The sequence below is a fragment of the Lissotriton helveticus genome, chromosome 7 (assembly GCF_964261635.1).
Source record: "Lissotriton helveticus chromosome 7, aLisHel1.1, whole genome shotgun sequence".
Taxonomy (NCBI): domain Eukaryota; kingdom Metazoa; phylum Chordata; class Amphibia; order Caudata; family Salamandridae; genus Lissotriton; species Lissotriton helveticus.
The window spans coordinates 84,150,378-84,172,894 of record NC_136068.1 but is presented as its reverse complement, the minus strand read 5'-3'; the positions used below and the strand labels follow the sequence as shown (position 1 = coordinate 84,172,894).

The 22,517-nt window shown below is 47.3% G+C and overlaps 1 protein-coding gene across 1 annotated transcript in view; it reads right to left on the bottom strand.

The window, feature by feature from the left end:
- MRPL51 (mitochondrial ribosomal protein L51) overlaps window positions 1-22,517 on the bottom strand; it is a 43,925-nt gene that overhangs the window by 4,736 nt on the left and 16,672 nt on the right. Inside the window, exon 3 of the mRNA XM_078651571.1 lies at window positions 21,305-21,412. Within this exon, the coding sequence (XP_078507697.1) occupies window positions 21,305-21,412 (108 nt within the window). The remainder of the gene's footprint in view (window positions 1-21,304; window positions 21,413-22,517) is intronic.

Sequence of the window (22,517 nt, the reverse complement as noted above, 5' to 3'; positions counted from 1 at the left end):
TACACGCATCTAAGGAGATTATAGCCGCGTCTTCACCTAAAGACTCTCTACGCTCCCTCACACTAAATAACCGCCGCAGATTAAGTGCTGTGTTGCCGTGTGGCATAAAGTCAGACTGGTCCGGGTCAATGATTTCTGATAGATACGGTTGTAGTCTCGTAGCTAAGGCTTTAGCTAATATCTTTGCCTCTGCGTTTAGCAGAGAAATCGGCCTATATGACACACAATCCTGCGCTGGTCTACCAGGCTTGTGTATCGCAACGATTGTGGCGAGACGTTGGCCCCTAGGTAGAGCCCCAATTATCAAGCTTTCTTTATACATGTCCAGAAGTCGTGGCACTAGTTGTGTAGTTCCTAATTTATAAAATTCTATCGGGATGCCATTTGGTCCAAGCGCCTTCCCAGTGCGCAGCGCCCTAACCGCTTGTGCAATGTCTTCCTGTGTTATATCTTCCTCTAATGCTGAAATAGCATCTTCCCTAAGGGTAGGAGTTTGTATATCATGTAAAAATGTCAGGTTTTCTTCCACCGTTGCATCGGCTACTGGTGTGTATATCAATTCGTAATGACGTGCAAGCTCGCCTGCGATCTGCTGTGGGGCCTGGACTAGCGTGTCTTCTCATGTACGTATCTGTGCAATCCAATTATTCGCCCCTTCCTTCTTTCCTAACCAAGCCAGTAATATACCTGCCTTATCCCCTGGCCGTAGATGGTATGCTGAGTTTTTGTGAGTCTATCAGGGACCTCCTCTCGTGTGTATGCCCTATACTCCTGTGTTGCCAGGTTCAATACGTGTGTCATGTCCTCCGAGGTATCTAAGGCATGCGCTCTTTCGGCCCTCGCTACAGCCTCCTCTAGTTCTCCTATATGCTGCTGTTGATCCCGCTTTTTATCAGTAATCGCCGTCTTTCCTAACTCTTGGTGCAAACTAGATAAAGTCGTTTTACCACCATTCTCAATATGGATCTCCCTGCAGCTCACTCTGCCTCTATCCAGTGCTATTATCGTTATTAACACTTGGATCCTTCACTTGCATCATGATCAAATTCCTCTCAAAACTTCTTAGCCATTGTGGTGTAGCCTCAGCCCCTGGTTTTCCAAGGACCTCAAGCTGCGAAAGTCCTTTACATAAAATCAGAAACAGAACGGTGCTCTAACTAGTCTACTAAGTGCTTGTTGGGCGTTTTAGAAGTGCTTAGATCCTACATAAAATCCATCTACCAGGAGAAATAGTATGAAGATTTCACCATTCTGCATGCAAACTCCACCAGAGATCTTGAAAATGGTTTCATCTCAAACTAATCTGGCTTGCTCTAAGATTCATATTGAACATCCAAAGCCTTTCCTCTTCCTATCACAAAATTATTACCAAAGTTGCAGTAATCTCTTGCTCTTTTAAAGGATAAGCCATTGCTTACCTCCATTACCAATTAAGTAGTTTCCCAACGCCTACTCTATTTTCTTCCCATACCTCTTGACTGGACAATTAAACATAGGCATTCCTTTAAGTATGGCTCCACTCTTAACGCGCACCAGCCCTGGTTTCCTAACTCCTAGCTAAGACAAGCATATCCACTGACTAATCTGTCGAAACTTTCTATGGCCAGCTCTTCTCTCCCCTTTGACTGGAAACAAACACTTGTTTTCCTACTGTTAAATAAACACTCTGCCGATCCTCCCATTTTAAGCAACATTCAACCCATATCATTCCTTCCCTTTCAGAATAAAATGTTTATAAAACACGTGTTGTGTTCCTTTCTGGAACCCAGTAGCATTGTAGAGTTCACTCTAAACATTTTCCTTCCACTGCACAGTAAAGGAAACAGCCCTTGTCTCGATCCTTAACAAATGGAAGCATGTATTAGAGGGATTATGCAGCACTGATTTTACTCAAACTGTCCACGACCTTTGATGATAGCACACAAAATCCTGCTATCACGTCTACATCATGTTAGAGTTCAAGAAAAGCCTCTGGCTTGGACTATTGACTAGCTCAATTTACTACCCTGGTACATATATTTTCCACTCTTCCACTCTGCCTTTAGCAAACCCAAACAAGCATTTACAATGCAACGGTTTCGCCTTTGCAAAAGTTAGAGCTATTGCCATTGTAAATGACAAACGTTTTATTTATGTGTTGTTTTTGAAAACAGATAAATAAATGGCATTGTCATTTACAATGCCAATAGATTAATCTCTCGCAAATGCGTGACCTATTGCATTTGCACCCACACACACCCACACAGAGCCACATGCACCCACCCACCACACAGACTCCCTGCTTTTAAATGATATTGACCCCCACTAACATGCTGTGCCTGGACAATTTATAGGTATGTTATGACTAAATAAAAGCTAAAGAGCAAGCCACGACACAGAGCAGCATTAATTATCATAAACACCCTGCACTGTAATATAATGCTAAAGTTTCGTTTTTCGAATTACTAAACATAAAGCATAGAATAAAGCACAAGATGGTGGTTATTTTAAAATTGCAAAGCAGCAGCCCGGTAAAATAAGAGAAGTCGGAAACTGAATGTTACCACTTCAAGCGTAGAGTGAATAATATTTGACAGTGCACAATGGGGAGTGAGTGACAAAATGAGGGGACGGGGAGAGGTAAGTGAGGGAGCACGGGACCTGTACTGAGAGGTAAAGGGGTCGGAGCGTTGCTTGGAAAGGGGTCAACGAGCGCGAGACGGCGGTGGGTGAAGAGGGGGCTTGGAAAGAAAACCATCATTCAGCGACAAGTGCCAGGGTGCCGGTCTAACGGAAGGTATCACGATACGAATGCCGATCGCAATATCCTGCTAAGGGAGACAGGGTATTGAATATGCTACTTACCAGTATGCATCTGTTCTTGGCATGTAGGGCTGCTAACATTCATATCCATTGCATAGATCGCCGCCTAGTGTTGGGTCCGGATGATTGCACATTGTTGTCCTGGAAGAGTCTTCGAAGTATCACGAGATAGGTGGCTCCTCCCCTGGACTACAGTGCGCATGGGCATCGACTCCATCCCCAGATTGTTTTTAGCCATGGTGTTCGAGATGGAGTGAAATAGTGTAAATGATGTCCATGCTAATGATTGAATGCAAGAATAATCTGCAGCCGCTACGGGCACCGGGGAGGAGGGTGGGCGATATGAATGTTAGCAGCCCTACATGCTAAGAACAGATGCATACTGGTAAGTAGCATATTCAGTTCGAGGCATGTGGGCTGCTAAATTCATATCTATTGCATAGAATACATAGCAGTCCCTCCATTAACGGCGGCCGCCCGTGCCGGCTGCAGAAGTTTGAAAAAGTGTTTTTAGAACAGCCTGTCCTACAGCTGCCTGCTGCTTGGAATGCACATCTACACAGTAATGTTTGGTAAACGTGTGTGGTGTAGACCATGTGGCTGCTCAACAAATGTCCTCCAAAGGAATGTTTCCCAGGAAAGCCATGGAGGCTCCCAACTTGCGTGTGGAGTGTGCTCTTGGGGGGACCGTTAAAGTACGTTTAGCTTTTTGATAACAAATCTGAATACATTTAACGATCCACCTGGCTATTCCTGCTTTGGAAATAGGGTTGCCTTTGTGCTGGGCTGAGAAGGCAACGAAAAGTTGCTGTGTCTTTCTAAATTGTTGTGTTCTGTCAATGTAGTACATCAATGCCCTTCTTACGTCCAATGTATGGAGCATTCTCTCCGCTACTGTCTGTGGGTTCTGAAAGAATGCGGGCAGTTCAATAGTCTGAATGACATGAAACTGTGACACCACCTTCGGAAGGAACTTGGGGTTAGTGCGGAGCACTACCCTGTTTGAGTGAATTTGTATAAATGGCTCTTGTATAGTGAGCGCCTGTAGCTCACTAACACGTCTGAGAGATGTAATAGCAATGAGAAAAGCCACTTTCCATGTCAAGAATTGAATCTCGCAGGAATGTAGAGGCTCAAAAGGCGGGCCCATCAGTCTAGTGAGAACCACATTGAGATTCCACACCGGAGCTGGTGGTGTTCTGGGAGGAATGACTCGCTTCAGTCCCTCCAGGAAGGCTTTAATGGCAGGCACCCTGAAAACAGAGAGGTGCTGCCTGTTTTGGAGATAAGCCGCTATGGCGGAGAAGTGTATCCGAATGGAAGCGTAAGCTAGATTGCACTTGTAAAGATGTACCAAATAGCAGATGATGTTAGGAATTGATGCATCTAGCGGGTTAATGTGATGTTCTGTACAGTAAATGACAAAACGCTTCCACTTTGCAGCATAGCAAGCTCTGGTAGTGGGCTTTTTTGCCTCCCGGATGATGTCCATGCATTCAGGGGGCAAATGAAGGTAGCCAAACTCTAAGACCTCAGGAGCCAGATTGCCAGATTGAGCTGTTGCGGATCTGGATGCTGAATGTCGCCATGGTTCTGCGTCAAGAGCCTGGGTGTGAGATGTAGCCTTTGATGAATACACAAGAACACCATAGATCCACCATTTAGACCCATCGTGGCAGGATGCGGTTCTATACACGAACCAGTAGGTCGGTTTATAGATCATCACTTACAACCGTTGGTCCAATCTTGGGACACTTACCTTAAAGACACGACAGACTGCAGACTGCTTACTGAAGTTACAAGCAGTAAATCATCTGATTGAAGACACTACGTTGTTGTGCACCATAGATGTGGTGGCACTTTATACTTCCATTGTACATACTGAGGGCTTGGAAGCCATTGAGTGGAGACTATTACAATCGGATTTGGATCAGACACTTGGGATTTTTTTATTAGAACTCCTACATTTTTCTTTATATCATAGTTACTTTTCTTGGAAATCCAAATATTTTTTGCAAAAGACTGGCACGTCAATGGGTTTTTCAGGGGCGCCTGCATACGCTAATACATTTATGGCTTACTTTGAGCAACAGTACATTCTATCTGACAACAGATGGACAGCAAATTTGATTCTTTTCTTACGGTTCATTGATGACATTTTGATAATATGGCGTGGCACCAGGACTCAATTGGACGAACTAATTAGAGAACTCAATGAGTGTAACCCAAGAATTAAGTTCACTTCTAACATCCAGGAACAACGCATACAATTTTTGGACATTGAAATACAGAAGACAGTGGATGGAATTCAGACCAAAGTCTATAGGAAACCTACGGATGTAAACAATGCTCTACATTACACAAGCGCACATCCGAAAAGTTTAAAAGACCACTTACCTACCTCACAGCTGATAAGGATTAAAAGAATATCCTCAGATGAGACTAATTGCACAATGATGATGGAAGAACAAATTGAAAAGTACATAGCTCGGGGCTACCCGACTGATATATTGGAAAAAGCAAAGGAAAAAGTCTCATCAATGAACAGGGATTCTCTATTAAAAAAAAGGGAGAAAGCCACTAATGACCGAATAGTTTTTGTTATGAAGCATTCGACACAATCGCTTAGGATAAAACATATCATCAGAAAGCGATGGGAGATGATAGCGAATGAACCGGATTTTGCAAATCTATTCAAGACTCTCCCAATCATAGCACATACCAGAGCTAAAAATATCCGAGAGATTTTGAAGAACCCTCACCCTCAACCACAAGCACAATATAAAGGTATGAGGAAATGCTTTAATTGTGGACAATGCAATAATACGATCATCAGTAAAGACTTTAAGCATCCCCACACGGGCAAACCAATTCAGTTGAAACACAGCGGAGATTGTAATACAACCGGAGTGATTTATGCAATACAATGTCCATGTGGACTCACCTACGTGGGAAGAACTTCGCGTAAAATCAAAACTCGGATCATAGAGCATAAGAGTACCATACGTAATAAGTCATCAACATCTTGCTTAGCCACACACTGGACTAACACCAGTCACACAATACCGCAACTGAGATTTACCATCTTAGAAGTGGTCGAGAAACACAAGGGAGTAGATCACAACATAGCTTTGGCACGAAGAGAGACAAGTTGGATAAAAAGGCTAGGAACATTGACACCAGGAGGGCTTAATGACCAATATGAGATGGCATGTTTTTTATAAATACTAAATATGCTTAGGGTGTTATATGTCCAGAAGATGTTCTCTGATTGAGTACTGTACAGGATTGACAATTCATCCCATTTTTTCTGTCTTCTACACAGCTGTTAACAGGTATTTTTCATTTGTATTAAGGGTGTTATTTTTGAGGTGATTGCTTTCTATGTGTTCACGTTTCTTTCTAAAACTTCACTGTGGTTCACCACATGTTTTATGATTTGGTGATTCTTTATCTTTATTTTTGATTTTTATTTTTTCTTATTACGTGTTGCACAAGCACTGATACTTCACGCATGACCCGAGTATTCAGTACCTGATGCGGTTGATGCACTCACCACGTATTTGAATGGGCGTTTTACACGTAGTGAATTGTTTATGTTGATGGAGTTTAAGCACTCATGGCATAACACTGAACATCAGAATTGGCAGTTTATATATAGTGAATCGGTCATGTTTATGGAACTTAAACGCTGGCGGCATAGTGAATCGTTCATGTCTATGGAACCCAAACGTTACGTACCGGCATTTAAGGCACGCGAGCTTGAACCGGATGTTTACACCGGAAGTACACCAGGAGGCAGTGGCAGCGTACCGTTAGAGAAAGAAGGTAGGCGCATGGTGGTTAATGGCGTCTTCTTAAAATGCACCGCATTGTTGTAGTATCGGCTTTTAATGAGTTTATTCCTGTCTCTGAAATAGATTCGCTTGTCAGCAGACCTTGTTTGAATGGAGTGAGAGAGCATTGGGGTATCCTGACCGGGAAGACATAAGCGGTGAGAATATTTAAGTATGACTGGAGTGAAATCGTTTTGATTAGAATCAGTATTAAAATAGTTGATTTGGTGTTTGTAAAACATTCTCGCTTTTACAGCGGTTGGAGAGCGTACAGCCCTTGACATATCCGGTTAAATACTCGACTATAGAGTAGATGGTAAGACAGTTGTTACTCCTCTGTCTATCTTTCTTATATGTTGGTGATACGGATTGGTAATGATGACGTATATGATTTACCTAGGTCCTGAGTTGCATATATCCATGACATTTTTGAGGGCTCCTCTTGCGGTCATTGAAAGGTATAATACATTCTACATAGCACCTTTTATGAGTATGGTTGACATTTCACCACCAGGGTGAGGTTATTGATGGTATGAAGTGTCTTCAATTGCACTTTTTTCACAACCATGGTTATTGCGTGGCACACCTATTGATTACGAACACGGAGGTCATTGATGGCATGAATTTTACTTTTAAACAGTACTGTCTTTTATCATCACGTGTATTGCATGGCACACTTATTGATTATGACGACAGAGTCTTCGGGCTGTGGGCCTTTTCACACTTACTTTTCTCTTATCGTTTTGAGTTTTGAGTTTATTTATATTCTCATGGTTCTGCACTGGGAGAGATTGTTAATTCTAGAGCCATTCTGTATCTGTGCAAAGCTTATGTGTGTTTATAAGGGAATCAACCCTTTTTATTAATTTTGCAGTGCCTTTCATCGGATTGATGTGCATGAAACTCACACGAAATTTATCTTCATAAGTACAATTCCCCTGAAGAAGGGTCGCATAGACCCGAAATGCATTGGGAAATGTTGAAATTATGTTTGTTACGCTTTTTGTGAATGTGAATAATTTGAGTATTATATTATATATAATTCTTGTAAGCACATTGTTTTGTTTTTGTAGATATGTTATGTATATAACCAAAATCAAGCAGAATAACCATGAAAATAAAATGGTTTAACTTGAGTTCACACAGATATTCAGGTTGAATTAATGAGTAATAATGTTATAGATGCATAACTTGATTTGAAACCCTAGGGACACGAGGAGAGCTCCCGGTTCTTAGACCTAGCTGTTGCTGGGCCTCTACAGAGCCTTTGATGCGGTACCACGGAGAGTTCTAGAAACGTGGTGTACCATGGTTGGCGTGCCCACGTTGGAGCAACCAGGATGAGCGTCATCGAGTGTTGCTTTAGCTTTCTTGCCACCAGCGGAATGAGAGGCGCTGGGGGAAAAGCATACGCAAATCTGCCTGACCAGTTCATCCATATCGCATTGCCTTGCGATTGTGGGTGAGGGAACCTGGCGGCAAAGCTTTGGCATTTTGCGTTTTCCCTTGTGGCAAACAGGTCTATCTCTGGATGACCCCACTGCTGGAAGTACGGGCGGAGTACTGATGGATGTATCTCCCACTCGTGCATTTGATGGCTGTACCTGCTGAGCAGATCCACCATCTGATTGTCCTTGCCCGGGAGGTGTTCCGCCATGAGGAAGATGTTCCTCTGAATGGCCCACTTCCACATGCTCTGAGCCAGATGAGACAGCTGTGGAGAGTGCGTACCCCCCTGCTTTTGGATGTAGTACATGGCTGTCATGTTGTCCGTCCGGATCAACACGACTTTGTTGCACAGATGTACTTTGAAGGACTTGAGTGCCATGAAGATTGCCATCAGTTCTAGGTAGTTGATGTGCATCTTCTGTTGCTGCGTCGACCACAGTCCCTGCACCGTGTAGTGGAGCACATGAGCTCCCCATCCCTGGAGAGAGGCGACCGTCGTCATGATGACTTGCGGCACAGGCTCTCGGAACGGTCGGCCCTTGCAAAGGTTGTGTGGAGTCCACCAATGCAGAGAGTTGTATGCCCGACCGGTCACCAACACTAGGACTGTCAGTTGTCCTTGAGCCTGTGTCCACTGATTCGCCAAGCATTCTTGGAGCGGACGCATATGCAACCTTGCGTGCGGGACTATGAAGATGCAGGAGGCCATCATGCCTATCAACTGCATGAACACTCTCGCTGGTAGTGAGTGTTGCGGTCTGAACCTTTGGATGAGCGACTGGATGTTGTCGATCCTCACCGGGCTCGGCTGAGCTGTAGCAGTCATCGTATTTATTGTCGCGCCCAGGTACTGCCGCACATGGGCTGGCTGAAGGTGCGACTTTGGATAGTTCAGTGAGAACCCCAGACTGTGAAGGAGGTGAATGGTGTGGGACATGTCTGCGGCGCACTGCTGTTCCGACTTTGCTTGAACGAGCCAGTTGTCTAGGTAAGGGTAGACATGTATGTTCTGTCTCCTGAGGTGCACCGCCACTGTCGCCAGACACTTCGTGAACACTCTGGGGGCAGTGGTCACTCCGAAGGGTAGGACCTTGAACTGGTAATGCCGGTTTTGTATGGTGAACCGGAGGTACTTTCTGTGGGATGGGTGGAGTGGTATGTGAAAATAAGCATCCTTGAGGTCCAAGGTTGCTAGGAAGTCTCCCTGGTTTAACAATGGAAGAACCTGCTGCAGTGTTAACATATGAAAATGTTCTGAGAGGATGTACAGGTTGAGGGGGCGTAGGTCCAGAATGGGCCTGAGTGAACTGTCCTTTTTCGGGATTAAGAAGTACAGGGAATAAACCCCTGTGCCTTCTTCCTCCGCCGGCACGAGCTCTATTGCACCTTTTTGCAGCATCACAAGAACCTCTTGCTGCAATAAGTGCAAGTGCTCTGCTGACATAGGACGTTGTCTTGGGGGTATGTTGGGTGGAGTGGATGTCAACTCCAAACAATAACCGAACTGGATAAGTTTCCTTACCCACCTGTCTGTGGAGATGGACGTCCAGACTGGCAGGAACTGCTGGAGTCGCCCCCCGACAGGTGTTGGATGGTCGGGGGCAGTGACAGAGAGTCACTGTTTGTTGGCAGCAGAGGAACGGGAACTGTTGTTGCCTCTGCCTCTGCCCTTGGCACTGTTTCCTCTGTAACCCCCTCTACCCTGTTTGGGGTACGAGGATTGTGCTTCACCTCTGGTGAATTGCGTCTGCTGTGCCAAGTGTCCTCTGTTAACACCACGTGTACTTGAGCGACGAAAAGTGCTCCCTCTGAATTGCTGAGACTGAAGTGCGCCCCCATGGATTTAGCTGTCTCATTGTCTTTTTTGATCTTCTCGAGGGTGGTGTCAACCTCTGGGCCAAACAGTCTGTCTGGATTAACGGGCTGGTTGAGGATAGTTGTCTGTATGTCGGGCTTGAACCCTGAAATGCGGAGCCATGCTTGACGCCTCAACATCACGCTAGTGTTAATCGCTCTAGCCGCTGTATCTGCAACATCAAGCGCGCACTTGATTGCAGCATTTGAAATAAGCTTGCCCTCCTGTATCAGCAGCTCAGCTGCTTCCTTAAACTCGTCTGGAAGGTGTTGTAGGAGTTGCTCTAGGGTGTCGTAATGCGCCCTATCATATCGTGCCAACAGGGCCTCTGTATTAGATATGCGCCAGATATTGGCTGCCTGCGCAGCCACCCTTTTCCCCGATGCCTCCAGCACTTTTGACTCTTTGTCTGGGGGAGGAGCTTCACCCGTTGTCTGTGAGTTCGCCCTCTTGCGGGCTTTGCAGACCACCAAAGAGTCCAGAGGCAACTGGCCCCGAATATAAGTTGGGTCCCCAGGTGCCGGTCTGTATTTTTTTTCTATTCTCGGGTTCACCACCCGTGCTCTTGTGGGTTCCTTGAAGATGCCTGTGGCATGCTTTAGAACCCCTTTAAGCATTGGAAGTGTTTTCACAGTTTTTTCTGCTGCAGAGAATGTGTCAAACAAAAAGTCATCTTCCACAGGGTTGGCATGCATTTCCACCTTATGGTTTGCAGCCGCCCTTTCAATCAAGGCATTAAATGCCGCCGAGTCTTCAGTTGGAGACGTCTTCACACCATAAATCTGTGGGTCTTGTACCACCTGTTGGTCCCCCTGGTCACCAGTGTCAACCCATAAGTCCTGTTGTTCATCAGGGTCATTGTTATCTGGAAAGTTATACTCCTCATCCTGTTCACCTTCATCTCCCTCTGAGGCATTGGGTGAAGGTGTTGGGCTCCTCCTAGGTCGTGGATGAATAGGTTCAACAAGTACAGGAGTTTGTTGTGCCGGCCTCTTCTTCTTCAGAGGTATCACAAACTATTCCAATGGCTGGGAAGTAATCTTGCGCTTGTAGAGCGTTAATTTTCCTGTGTCGGCGTCGATATAGTGCTCAGACTGCTCTTCTGATGCATGTTGTCGACCCAAACGTCCACTTAGCAGTGAGTGCTCCGAACCTCCCGAGTCCTTCGGCACCGACCGAGGTGCAAAGGCCTTCGGCGCCACCTTCGGCGGCAGAGAGTAGAGGATCAACGTTGCAGTCTTTTTCGGCGCCGCCATTGATTGTGGATCCGACGGCTTTTGAGTCGTCGATGTCAAACTCTTCTCCCGTATTCTCTTGAGGGAGTCCGAGACTTGCTTAGTGAAAGAAGCGGAGGGCTTCGTCGATCCGACCGATGACCTCGGTCCGCCACCAGGGGAAGACCCCAGCGTCGACGATTTCTCCTTGGTCGCCGGAGACGCAGACGCATCCTCGACCGCTGTGGGTCGGGCTTCCGCCACGACCTTAGGCGTCGACGCCGCTGGCTTTGGATGGGCAGGTGTTTGTTTTAGCGTCAGGCCTCCAGACTTTGGCTCTGGGCCCTTCGCCGACTGCGCATCGACTGTGTGTTTGCCTGTTGGCGCGGTAGTCTTGCTTGAAGGCGGTTCGACAGTCTTCTTCGACTTCGATTCAGCCACCGTGCTCGACACATGCTCGACGGCCTTCTTCGAGCTCGGCTCCTTGACCACCTTCGGTACTGTAGCAGGCTCGACAGCCTTCTTCGGCTTCGGAGCCACTGAAGTCGATGGCATAGCAGACGTCTTCAGTTTCGATGGCGCGTCGGCCATCTTAGTTGTTTTCGATTCCGAAGGTTTCAGTTTCGTTTTCGATTTGCTCAATGGAGGCTCCGCTGGTGTGTCCGTAGCCGGGCCAGAAGGCGGGGCCGAGGATTGCGGTGTAGGGTCGTGGGTAAGGCCGAGTGGCGATCCCGTGACCTGAGCCTGAGTCTGTGTATTTTCGGGGCATAGCTCTTCCTCCGAGCTATCTTCCGCGGCCCCATAAACTTCCTCGACGTCCCCTACCTCCTCGACGTTCTCGTCTAGGTCCTGGCCCTCGACGGGTTCTCCGTAAACGGCCTCAATCTCCGTCGATGGTGGTGAAATCTGCAGATGATGGCTTCGGTCCTCTGCTTCGGGGTCGTCGAAGATGTCGACAGGTGCCGGAGCCGCTCACCGGCCTCGAGGCGCGCCGCGCGCCGAAGCTTGAGCGTCTTCTTCGACCTGAACTTCGAACAGGCCATACAGTTGTCCTCGTTGTGGTCTGGCGAGAGGCATTTGTTGCATACAGGATGCACGAAGATGTGTGGGTACTTTGAACCGCACACGGGGCAGAATTTGAACGGACTCCGTTCCATTGTAGTATCGTCGGGGTCTTGCTGCGACGACAGGGCCTCGATGTCCGAAGAGTTACTCGACTCGACAGAAAACCGACTCAAAGAGTTGGAAGAAACACGAGACCGAACGCGAACAATACCGACGAGGTAACGAAGGCCTTTTGGCCTTAAAAGGAAAGTTTTTTCGATTCCGAACAGGAGACGTCGAAATCACATCCGAACCCAATGGCGGAAAAAAACAATCTGGGGATGGAGTCGATGCCCATGCGCACTGTAGTCCAGGGGAGGAGCCACCTATCTCGTGATACTTCGAAGACTCTTCCAGGACAACAATGTGCAATCATCCGGACCCAACACTAGGCGGCGATCTATGCAATAGATATGAATTTAGCAGCCCACATGCCTCGAACGTGAAAGATACACCTTGCCCACCCCACTTCACCTCCCCCCACACACACACACTGTCACCCCACCTACCTGAGCATGGACGGGCAGTCAGAGTCGTCTCTCCAGAGGGCAATCCATCCCGGGCTGCCAGGCGAAGTGCGCCAAAAAGCAGACCTAGGTGGTCAAAACAGTTGCTTTTCCCGACCAGCACCAAACTCGAAAAAAAACAGCTGCCTCACGAAAAATCATTTTGAAAACAGCGACTGAAGTGTCGGCCAATGCGGCAGCGCGAAATCGAGGGGCGCAGTGGTAACTCCGTTCCCTCTGGACCGCGGCTCCCGTCCCCCCTCCTGAAGCATCCTTGGTAGAGAGTGAGGAGCAACCGAAGTCAGTCCTTGCAGATAGGGGGAGACAGAAAATCCACCTCGCGGGTGCGCTGACAGATGCGGCGAAATCCTCGCCTGGGGGGGTGGGGGGGGGGGCGAAATTCCTCTTTGATTGTGTAAGAGCACAGTTTTGCCTTGGGGTGTGCCCGAAAAGTCGGTGGAGAAGGCACCGATCCCAAACTGTGGGCGTCCCAGAAGGATCAAAGGGTCTTCCTTACAGGTGGTGGAGACAAGAAAACTCCATCTTGTATAAGTGAAGGCGGGGGTTGCATGCTGCCTTGCGTGAGTGTTGGACGAGTTCTTCCACTGTGGGTGGACGAAATCAAGAATCTGTCCAGAGGGGGTAGCGGATGGCTCTTCCCTGGAGTAGGGGTTGGTAGAGGGGCGAATGAGTGTCCAGCCGCACAGGTTTGGCGGAAGAGACTCAATCTTCAGTGGATCTTGTTGAAACACAAAAGCAGCAGTATAATAGGTGGGCTCAGAAGTTCGGGTTTCCAGGTGTTTAAAACGATTCGGAAGATATGTCCCAAAAGTCTGTTTTGAGGGAGGGGGTTAAAAGTCTGCCCTGTCAGTGCTCCTGAAGGCTTGGAGGGTGCAGGCTGGAGGCGGGAAAAAGATGGACATTTCACTTATGTCGGCGTGTCAGAAGATCTCTCGCACAGGCGGGGGAAATAGACATCTTGTTGGTGTACCCGAAGAGTCTTGGTGTTCCCGTGAAGTGGAATAGGAATGCAGGACATGTACCATGTTTGATTTTCAGATGCTTTGGAAGAATAGTAGCATCTGCCCAAAAGGTGGGGGTAAAACTCATCCGCCTTGTTAGAGTTCCTGAGACTCGGAGGGTCTTTCCTGGATTTGGCAGTGGAATAGGAACCCCACCGTACACACCTGTTAGAAGATCTGTCCCTCAGTTGGGGGGGGGGATGTGCCCTCCAAGGTGGAACAGAAGAGTTTATTCCCCCGGGCCCTCCTCCACGATCGATTGGCCCACAGCCCTCAAACTTCCATCTCTCCACCGCTCCCCCTAATGCGAGCTGAAAAGAATCCACTTGCTCCGCCCGCCACAGGTGTCACCTGTTCCCCCAAAAATCCCGCGTTTTGTGGCCGGGCTCGGCAAGTGATGGGGAAGCCGCGGCCGTGTCGGCATCTGCAGACATGTTCCGGCGCAAAAGGGATTTTTTTCTGCTCTCTGCTTGAATAGCAGCGAGTGAATTAAGCATGGAGGGAGGGGGGAGGGAGCGAGGCAGAGAAGATAAACGCATCCTTACAGTGACACCAAATGTCTTCCGGGTAACCCTGCACTCACTACACCAGAACAGAGCGCATCTACGGCGGGCGATGATCGGTTCCCAGAGGGGGGATGCAATGCCCCCTTTGTGTCTCACACTATTAACAAGCACCCTGGATGAAATAATATCAGGCCGCAACCAAACACGGCGTGAGCAACACTCAAATCAACAGCAGGAGGGGGGGGCGGGAACGGGCACACGGGCAGCGGGAGGGGGACGGGAACGGCCACACGGACAGCGGGAGGGGGGGCGGGAACGGCCACACGGACAGCGGGAGGGGGGGCGGGAACGGCCACACGGACAGCGGGAGGGGGGGCGGGAACGGGCACACGGACAGCGGGAGGGGGGGCGGGAACGGGCACACGGACAGCGGGAGGGGGGCGGGAACGGGCACACGGACAGCGGGGAAAAAAAAAAACAAGCACTCACCTGGACTTCTTCCGGCGGCGGTCGGCCTGAAATGGCTGCCACAAAGCTCTGGCATTTTCGAGATTCGGGGGCGTGTTCTTGCAGTGACGTCAAGATTAAATACCAAGATTAAAAAAAAAAAAGAAACGCCCCCGATTCGCGTCGTGACGGGGCAAAGAGTAACTGACACCCATCTCTTCCAATGGCTAGCCTCCATTTATGGAGATAGCCAATGGAGAGAGAGGCGGGACAAAGCCCCATACTATACATCAAAAGATTTCGGCTGCGCGAGCACTGCTGCGCAGTGCTACGGCCAGGCGAAACCTAAAAATGGTGTCCCTCAAGGCTCATCACTCAACCCTACAATCTTCAGTTCCTATGTAGCTTCCACAGCCTAGCTAATTCGCTCTTTCATTTCTCTTTTATACCTCATCATGCTATAGCTGGATGGTCAAAATTCTTAAAATTGCACCAATTTTCAGAACTTTCTGACTTCAGTAGTCGCCTAGATAAGTCAAGACTCGTTAAAATCAAAGACAACAGACTTCAACCCAAGATGGTTGTGGCACCGGACAGACTCCTACAGCTCCAAACCAGACAGTGACTTCTGCTGCTTTCCACCGGCCAGACACTGTGCATGGATGATGCCAAGAGCCCAGTAAGATAAGGATGAAGCTCCCCCACTCTTTTGCAGAGGGAAAATGCAGCATCAGTAGGTTGCAGGGTGTGCACAGAGCTCCACGACAGAGGAAGCAGTGCATAGAAACCACTGGGACCGACCCAACAGGCAAACTAGTGCTAGACTGAGGCTTTAGCAGGGGGAAATGGAGTACACTCCCTGTTGGACTCGGCCTCGTGGCGTGGTCCTACCCCTCCCGCATGGCGGGCCTGTGACGACATCGGCCCTCCGTCGACCCGCTGTCGACCCCCCTGAACACGAACCATCGACGAGAGCAGCCCCCCTGGCAACCCACGGCTCTCCCCCCTGGGACCCCGGCGGACCCTGCTCGCCAACACCGCCGGTCTGGCGACCATGCCAGGCCTCCATTTCCGGCCCGACTCCATCTTGGGCCCATCACGTCCCGAGCACGTGGCCGCAGCCATCCCTGGCCCCGGCCTCAGCGAAGCCCCGACATCGAGGCACCAAGATCCTCCCGGGTGGTCGAGTGGCCACTTGGCAGATCCGAGAGGAGGGGAGTTTCGATGGCACTCTAGCCGTCCCCGGATGCCTGGTATCGATCGCCCTCCAGCCTCCCTGGGCGCTGGCTCCACCCCCCTGCTGGGTGTCTGGACACCTTCATCCCGGCCCCTCTGACCCCCAGGCGCGAGGGTCCGGACATCAAAGGACTCCAGTCCTATATCTGGGCCAGCCCTGGATTAGGACTTCAGTTGTATCTTGGAGTCGAAGCCCTGCTGACCTGGTCGCGGCTGATCCTGATCCGAACTCTTGCACCTGGAACCTTCGAGGCCCTGCTGACGCTGTCGCGGCCTGACCAAGCTGAACTACCTTCGAGGCCCTGCTGACGCTGTCGCGGCCTGACCAAGCTGAACCACCTTCGAGGCCCTGCTGACGCTGTCGCGGCCTGACCAAGCTGAACTACCTTCGAGGCCCTGCTGACGCTGTCGAGGCCTGACCAAGCTGAACCACCTTCGAGGCCCTGCTGACGCTGTCGCGGCCTGACTAAGCTGAACCACCTTCGAGGCCTTGCTGACGCTGTCGCGGCCTGACCGAGCTGAACTATCATCGAGGCCCTTCCGACGCTGTCGCGGCCCGACCCCTTGAACTCCCCACGCACCAGTTGGTGCAAAGACTGTCCCGCTACCCCCTATCCCCGAAACCAAGACTTTACGGATCCCTCGATCCTTGCCTGCTAACCTGCCAAGAACTTGCCTTAATTGCTTATATAAAGATTCTTGTGAATATTCCGCCTGTGTGGTGTCCCTCTGTAAGTAGTGTGATTGCCCAGCTGTTACGATTGTAGGCGATAAGCCTCACCAAGGAGACCTCCCTACGGCGCTCGGCCTATTCCATACAGAGAGGTGGGTCTCGGGGCGGGCAGTCAGACACCTTCTGTCTCCCCTGGGGTCGCCTTTCCAACACTCCCCAAGCCAACAGAACAGTGGCAATATAATTGGTGTTGATAACTAAGAGGGTGCATGTCAAGGGGTGGCAGCATGGTGCATGGAAAGCCCATCAAGGGAAGACTAAAGAGAGAAAGGGGCAAGAGAACTAGATGCCCAATACAACCTCGTCACCTTCGAGGACAAATTGCAGGGGGAATAAGAGGGACATATGCATAGAGCAAAACCCCCACTGTAAAACTGAAGCTGAGAGACGAATAGGACCAAGACAAGGTGCAGAGGAGGACCCATATTTGGCAGAAACTCCAAGGTCTCAAGGGAGATTGCACCCTGGCGTTTACAGTCCAGGCCCTGCTTCTGTGACCACACACAGAAGATAGGCACTATAGTCAGCAGTGGTTGAGCCAAAAAGAAGCGGGGATGCTGTATTGTAGAGAAGAAAGCTGCAGTGGGTGTTTGACACTGCAAAAACAGCCCATTGTAGGCGTGAGCAGCTACCCAGTAGGTAAAAGCCACTGATTTTGATGACCAAGCCACGAATGACAAAAAGAAACTCAGGGAGTGCTACAATATCAAAAGATGCAAAGGACCTACTTTAGAGGTGAATCCCTCAAGTAGGACGTTCAAGTAACTCTCTAAGTGTAAGGAGTCTTAATGCTCTCAATATACAAAACAGTTTATACATGCTCTTAGATAACGGAACCAAGGTATAATCAGTTTTCAAAAGACCATTTACTAAGAGTGGATCAATTCCGAACGAACAATAAAAATTATCCACTTCAGTTTTTGGCACAAGATTGAAAACTGCTGGGGTGGCCATCCTTTGCAAGCAAAAAGCTAAAATAATGCCTAAAGGTGGCAAGTGTGCCCCTGAAGTGAGACAGATAGTTATCAGTATGGAGCTACATGTACAGTGTTACACAATTATAAATATAAATGTGCCCAACAGACAGCATTCCTAGAAAAGATTGGAAGGGAGCAGGTGGGGAGGTCAGTGGTGATCCTGGTACAGGAAGGAACCACAATACATTGTGGGACCTGAGCTTAAGGAGATAGGCACAAAGCTTACAAAATGCCAAAGTAATGTCCAAGAGACTGCAGGAAATGATCCAAGACCAGGGTATGATGGCTATTTGGTGCTATTCTCCCAGTACACAAATAGACACAGGCTGGATTACCTTTCTTGTACTCAAACCACTTCTGAGTAGACTGCATAAAGCACATATGGCAGTTATGTCAACCTTGGACCAGTCCCAGCTAAAGATAGAACGGGTAGGAGGAGAAAGACAAAAATCCTAAGGAAGATGTAGGCTGTGACCCTGGGGTACTCAAGGACCCAGCCACAAGATCAGAAATTAGCCAGCAGATCAGACATTTAAAGTAAATGACTCGCTAGACCAGTTGGCCAACAAACTGAGGGATGCATGTAAAGCAACAATGAGGGTGATTGCCATGGCCCTACCAGCTAGGACAGGAAAGAGGAAATGTTCCCAAAATCTCAACTTATGAAGGAACTAAATGAAGCAGAGTTCAAAATAACACTGCTTTTAAGCAGTTATCACAAAAGAAGATTTGGGTGAGGAAGGAGTGTCAGAAACTTAAACTTCAGCGGAAAGGGTGGAAGATAAGCTTACAGAGGTACATGAAATACTCTTAGCCATAAACAACATACAGCCATCTAAGGCCCCAGATCCAGATTGGCTCACAACCACTTTTTAGAGTGTGCAGGGTGTTTTAATGGACACCCTTATAGAGAGTGAGGTTGAGATCATGCCTAGGCCAAAACCAAGGAACGATCCGGAGAAATACAACTTCTACAGGCCCACTGCACTGTTGAACTCTTTACTAAGGTCCTAATAGACAGACTGGACAAAGTCCTCTCATTCCTAGTCAAACCAGACCAAGTGGATTTTGTGCAAGAATACTGGAATTATCCGGCAGGAGAGGGACAAATTAAGTGGCAGGGTGGAGTAAAGTATGTGGCAAGAAAACCCAAGTTATGTGGCATAATGTGGCACATTTTGTGATTGTATCACTACACTAGTTAGTAATTTTTAACCTGGAACACTGTATGGGCATGGGCTGCACCTCACTGGTACCAGTTTAACACCCAAATATAGCAATAAGCAACAGAAAGATGACCAGTCCAGCTTTGCAGAGAGCCTTCCACTGTACAGCAACGCGTGTTCCTGAATTTTTAGTAACTTATGAACAGTTTGAGCTAGACACCATTTTTTTGTTAAAACCAGCAGATTATGTGGCATATCATGAATTTTGTGGCACATCTACAATTATGTGAAAATCGCCGCTCCCGCCCAATCATGTAAATCCAGTGGCCCTGGTTTTGTGTAAGGTAGACCGACAAGATAATGTCTGGAAAGTTACCCATTGCAAAGGGAAACCTGGCTGTTCTCATGCCTTTGGATGCAGAGAAAGCATTTGATAGGGAAAGCAGGGACATTTTTGAAGCTGTACTGTGTGGCATATGATTCAGGCACAAAACGAGGAGGTAGATATCAAAATATTCACAAGACGCTAGCATTTGTTTTAAGAGAACATTCTCGGATAGGACCAGGGACATCTTAAGGATTTTGGTGGCACAGGGCTAAACATATTTTGGGGGCCACTCTTTAGAACAGCTTTGAATTTATTATCCAATTTCAGCTCTGTCATGCCCTCTGTGCCCAGATCACTAACAGTGCACAGGCACACTTGTCCAGATTCTAAATGTGTTTACATCTAATATTCGGGGATGGTGACATGTTTTCAATATGGCAACACAGCAGAAGCGGTCTAATATTTCTGTGCACCCTCCCCATTTCTCACATGTAAGGTCCTGGTACGATCTAAAGTACTTTTTCATGGAAGATGCATGAAACAAACACATTTATTTTTCAGCAAAATGTTTGTAAATAGATTCTCACACATCACCCACATTAAAAATAAATTAAAGAAAAATGGTATTTAAAACGTTCTGTTTAAGAATTATTCAAGGTCATCAGGGCAAGACTCTCTGCAGAACAGATCTGGCTCTATCAGGGGACCCCCTGAAAGGCTGGGGCATTGTGCCAGAGTCTACTTTGCCCATGTCTTAAAATGGCTCTGGTTGGGACTCCAAGGGGGAAAAGGTTTCAACTGATGATTCAAGTGAAGTAGGAAGCTCTGTCATATCGCCACGAACCATTCCCCCACAGAAATTGTGAGTAAAAAGTGTTCTACCCTGACCCTCACCTTCAAAAACCAATCTCCAAAGACACCTTTCATGTAAAGGCTTTTTACCTGTGTATCTGTTATTTCCCGGTTGCTAGAGTATTGTATAGAGTTCCAGCTTTCCTTTCAATGTGATATGCAGATGTAGGTCTTTTCATCTTACAACATTTCAAAGAAACACAATTTCTCAGCTTAGAAGAAGTTTATTCAAATCTATTTCAATGAAAGTCAGATTGTGGTGTGTCTTAAACTAAAATAGACCATCCAATGAAAACTAATTAAAATGCCTTGAAAACAGTATTTAAGGAAACTATTTTATTTTAAAAATAAAAAAGTATGTATTTTTATATAAAATATGTATAGAAATACCTTAAACCCAAAATACTCCTTAACATCAATCCTACACTTGGAACCCAGCCCTACTACATGCTTATCCCTAGCTTTATCTAAACATCGCACCAAACTCTTACCATAACCTTCACCCCATGTATTGCCATCACATAACCTAATCCTCATAGACTGCACCTTCATACCTACCCTTTCCTGGTTCTTTAATGTAACCCTGCCCTTGTCTCTTACCTTTATACTTTCTCTCACTGTTACCTTTACCACAACGCTGAAGCCTAGTCCTGTTCCTTTACCCTAATCTTGATTCAGTTCTTCACATTATCTTGATTTTGGTTCAATGAGTTTCTCAAATGTTTTCCTATTTAAATGCTTTAACTGGAATCTCTCCTTTGAAACGTATTGGGATGAAATGACAATACCAATTTGCAAAGGATCAACATTCTGAAATATCACCCATGTGCGGATTTGTATTACTATTGAACCCTCTGCTCTTCTTGAAAGTATAAATTACTGAAGTCTGCATTAAGCATCCGGTTGTGTATTGGCGAGGACCACTTGTTGACCACACAGAGTGGCTAAGTGGCTCAAAGAGCACTTTAGTATTTCTATGTTTCTATAGAATGGGGTCAAAGAATTGGTTGGTTGAGGCCATCAGAAGTGTGGCGGTGAATCAAAGTCTAACAGCGCCTGTATTGGGAGCACCTCCGGACCCCTTGTTGGACAACTAAGTCAAAGCCTTCATTTGACTTTGAGCCTTAGTGAACTTTTAGGTGCCTCTCAGCAATTTTAATGTGGAGACATCATTTTGTGCTATACCACTGTGGTCCATCAAACAAGAAATAACCAGCACCTTTTGGGCTCTGGTTTCAAGCTCTGGCAACCTCATGCAAATCCAACTTTACCTAGAATTCCAATGTTGTCATAGACTCCAAACATCACTCTTTTCTCATTCCAGCGATCTACTACCTTTGGCTCGGGAAGGCAGCGTATGCGCTTCAGAGCAGAAGAACCTGAGAAGAAGAAAAAAAAAAAAAAGAGCAAAGCTAGTACATATCAATGGGTTTTGCAAACAGTGATCCCTCTGGTGCAACGTAATCTAGAAATCATGTCCACAGGACAGAAGATTAGCTACAATTATTGTTATTAAGAGGTTTCCTCTCTTCCACCAACTTAACTTACCTCATTTATGTCTCTCTCCTAGCCAGAAGACCAGAAGACCTTCTGGGCCTATCGCGAACAAAGATTTGCTGACTGATTAGGATGAGCAGAAACCAAAACCGCTATAACGCAATCGCTGGAAGGGGGCACTGTAACACAACAATAATTCCAGAAGCCACCAATGTAAAAGCATCCTAAATCAGCAGTTTTTTCTGACAAAATCTTGGTTACTATTCAGTTGGTTGAAGCACCAAATCAAAGGTGCCCTAGGAGTCTACCTTAGGGAATGAAGAGCATCACTTCTGAGAGCAGTCAACATTGAATGAGTGCAACCTTTTAAGTTATCCCAAATTGAGTGACTCCTTTTCTTTCCATCGTCTACACAAGGTCTCTGGACTGACTGTAAACAATCCCTAGAAGGGAGAGAAGTTTCTTTTAAATTAAATAAGATCAAAAGGATACTGCCTCCCTAGTGCTATATGACAACCACTGAGTACCCTGTACCCTTATCTCTGGGTAAAAACCCAGGTTACTTCCTCCTGAGTTCCAATATCCTAATGGGTCTTATTTGTAACCCTCACATGCCCTATTGGTGTCAGATGGTCATTCATCATATGGTCTCATCCTGGTCCCTATAAACCAGGATGGGCTTTCTTTCAGGGAAACCGAGAAAAATAGACAAGAAAGTATGCTTGGAAGAACGAGGAGTAACAACCAGCGGGAAGTCCAAGGATCATCAACCTCAACCATGGACCAGCGGGATGTAAACCTTGCAGCGAATCTCACCCCATTTACTTTATCTAAGAGCAGGCTGTTTTGAAGAAGGGCCTAGGCTTCCCACAAAACAAACCAATACATTCAAGCTGTGATGTGAATATGGAGAGTTTTTACCCAAAACTGGAGTAAGAACTTTTTTTAGAGATGCTCCTGCCACTCAGTGACGACACCCATACAGAC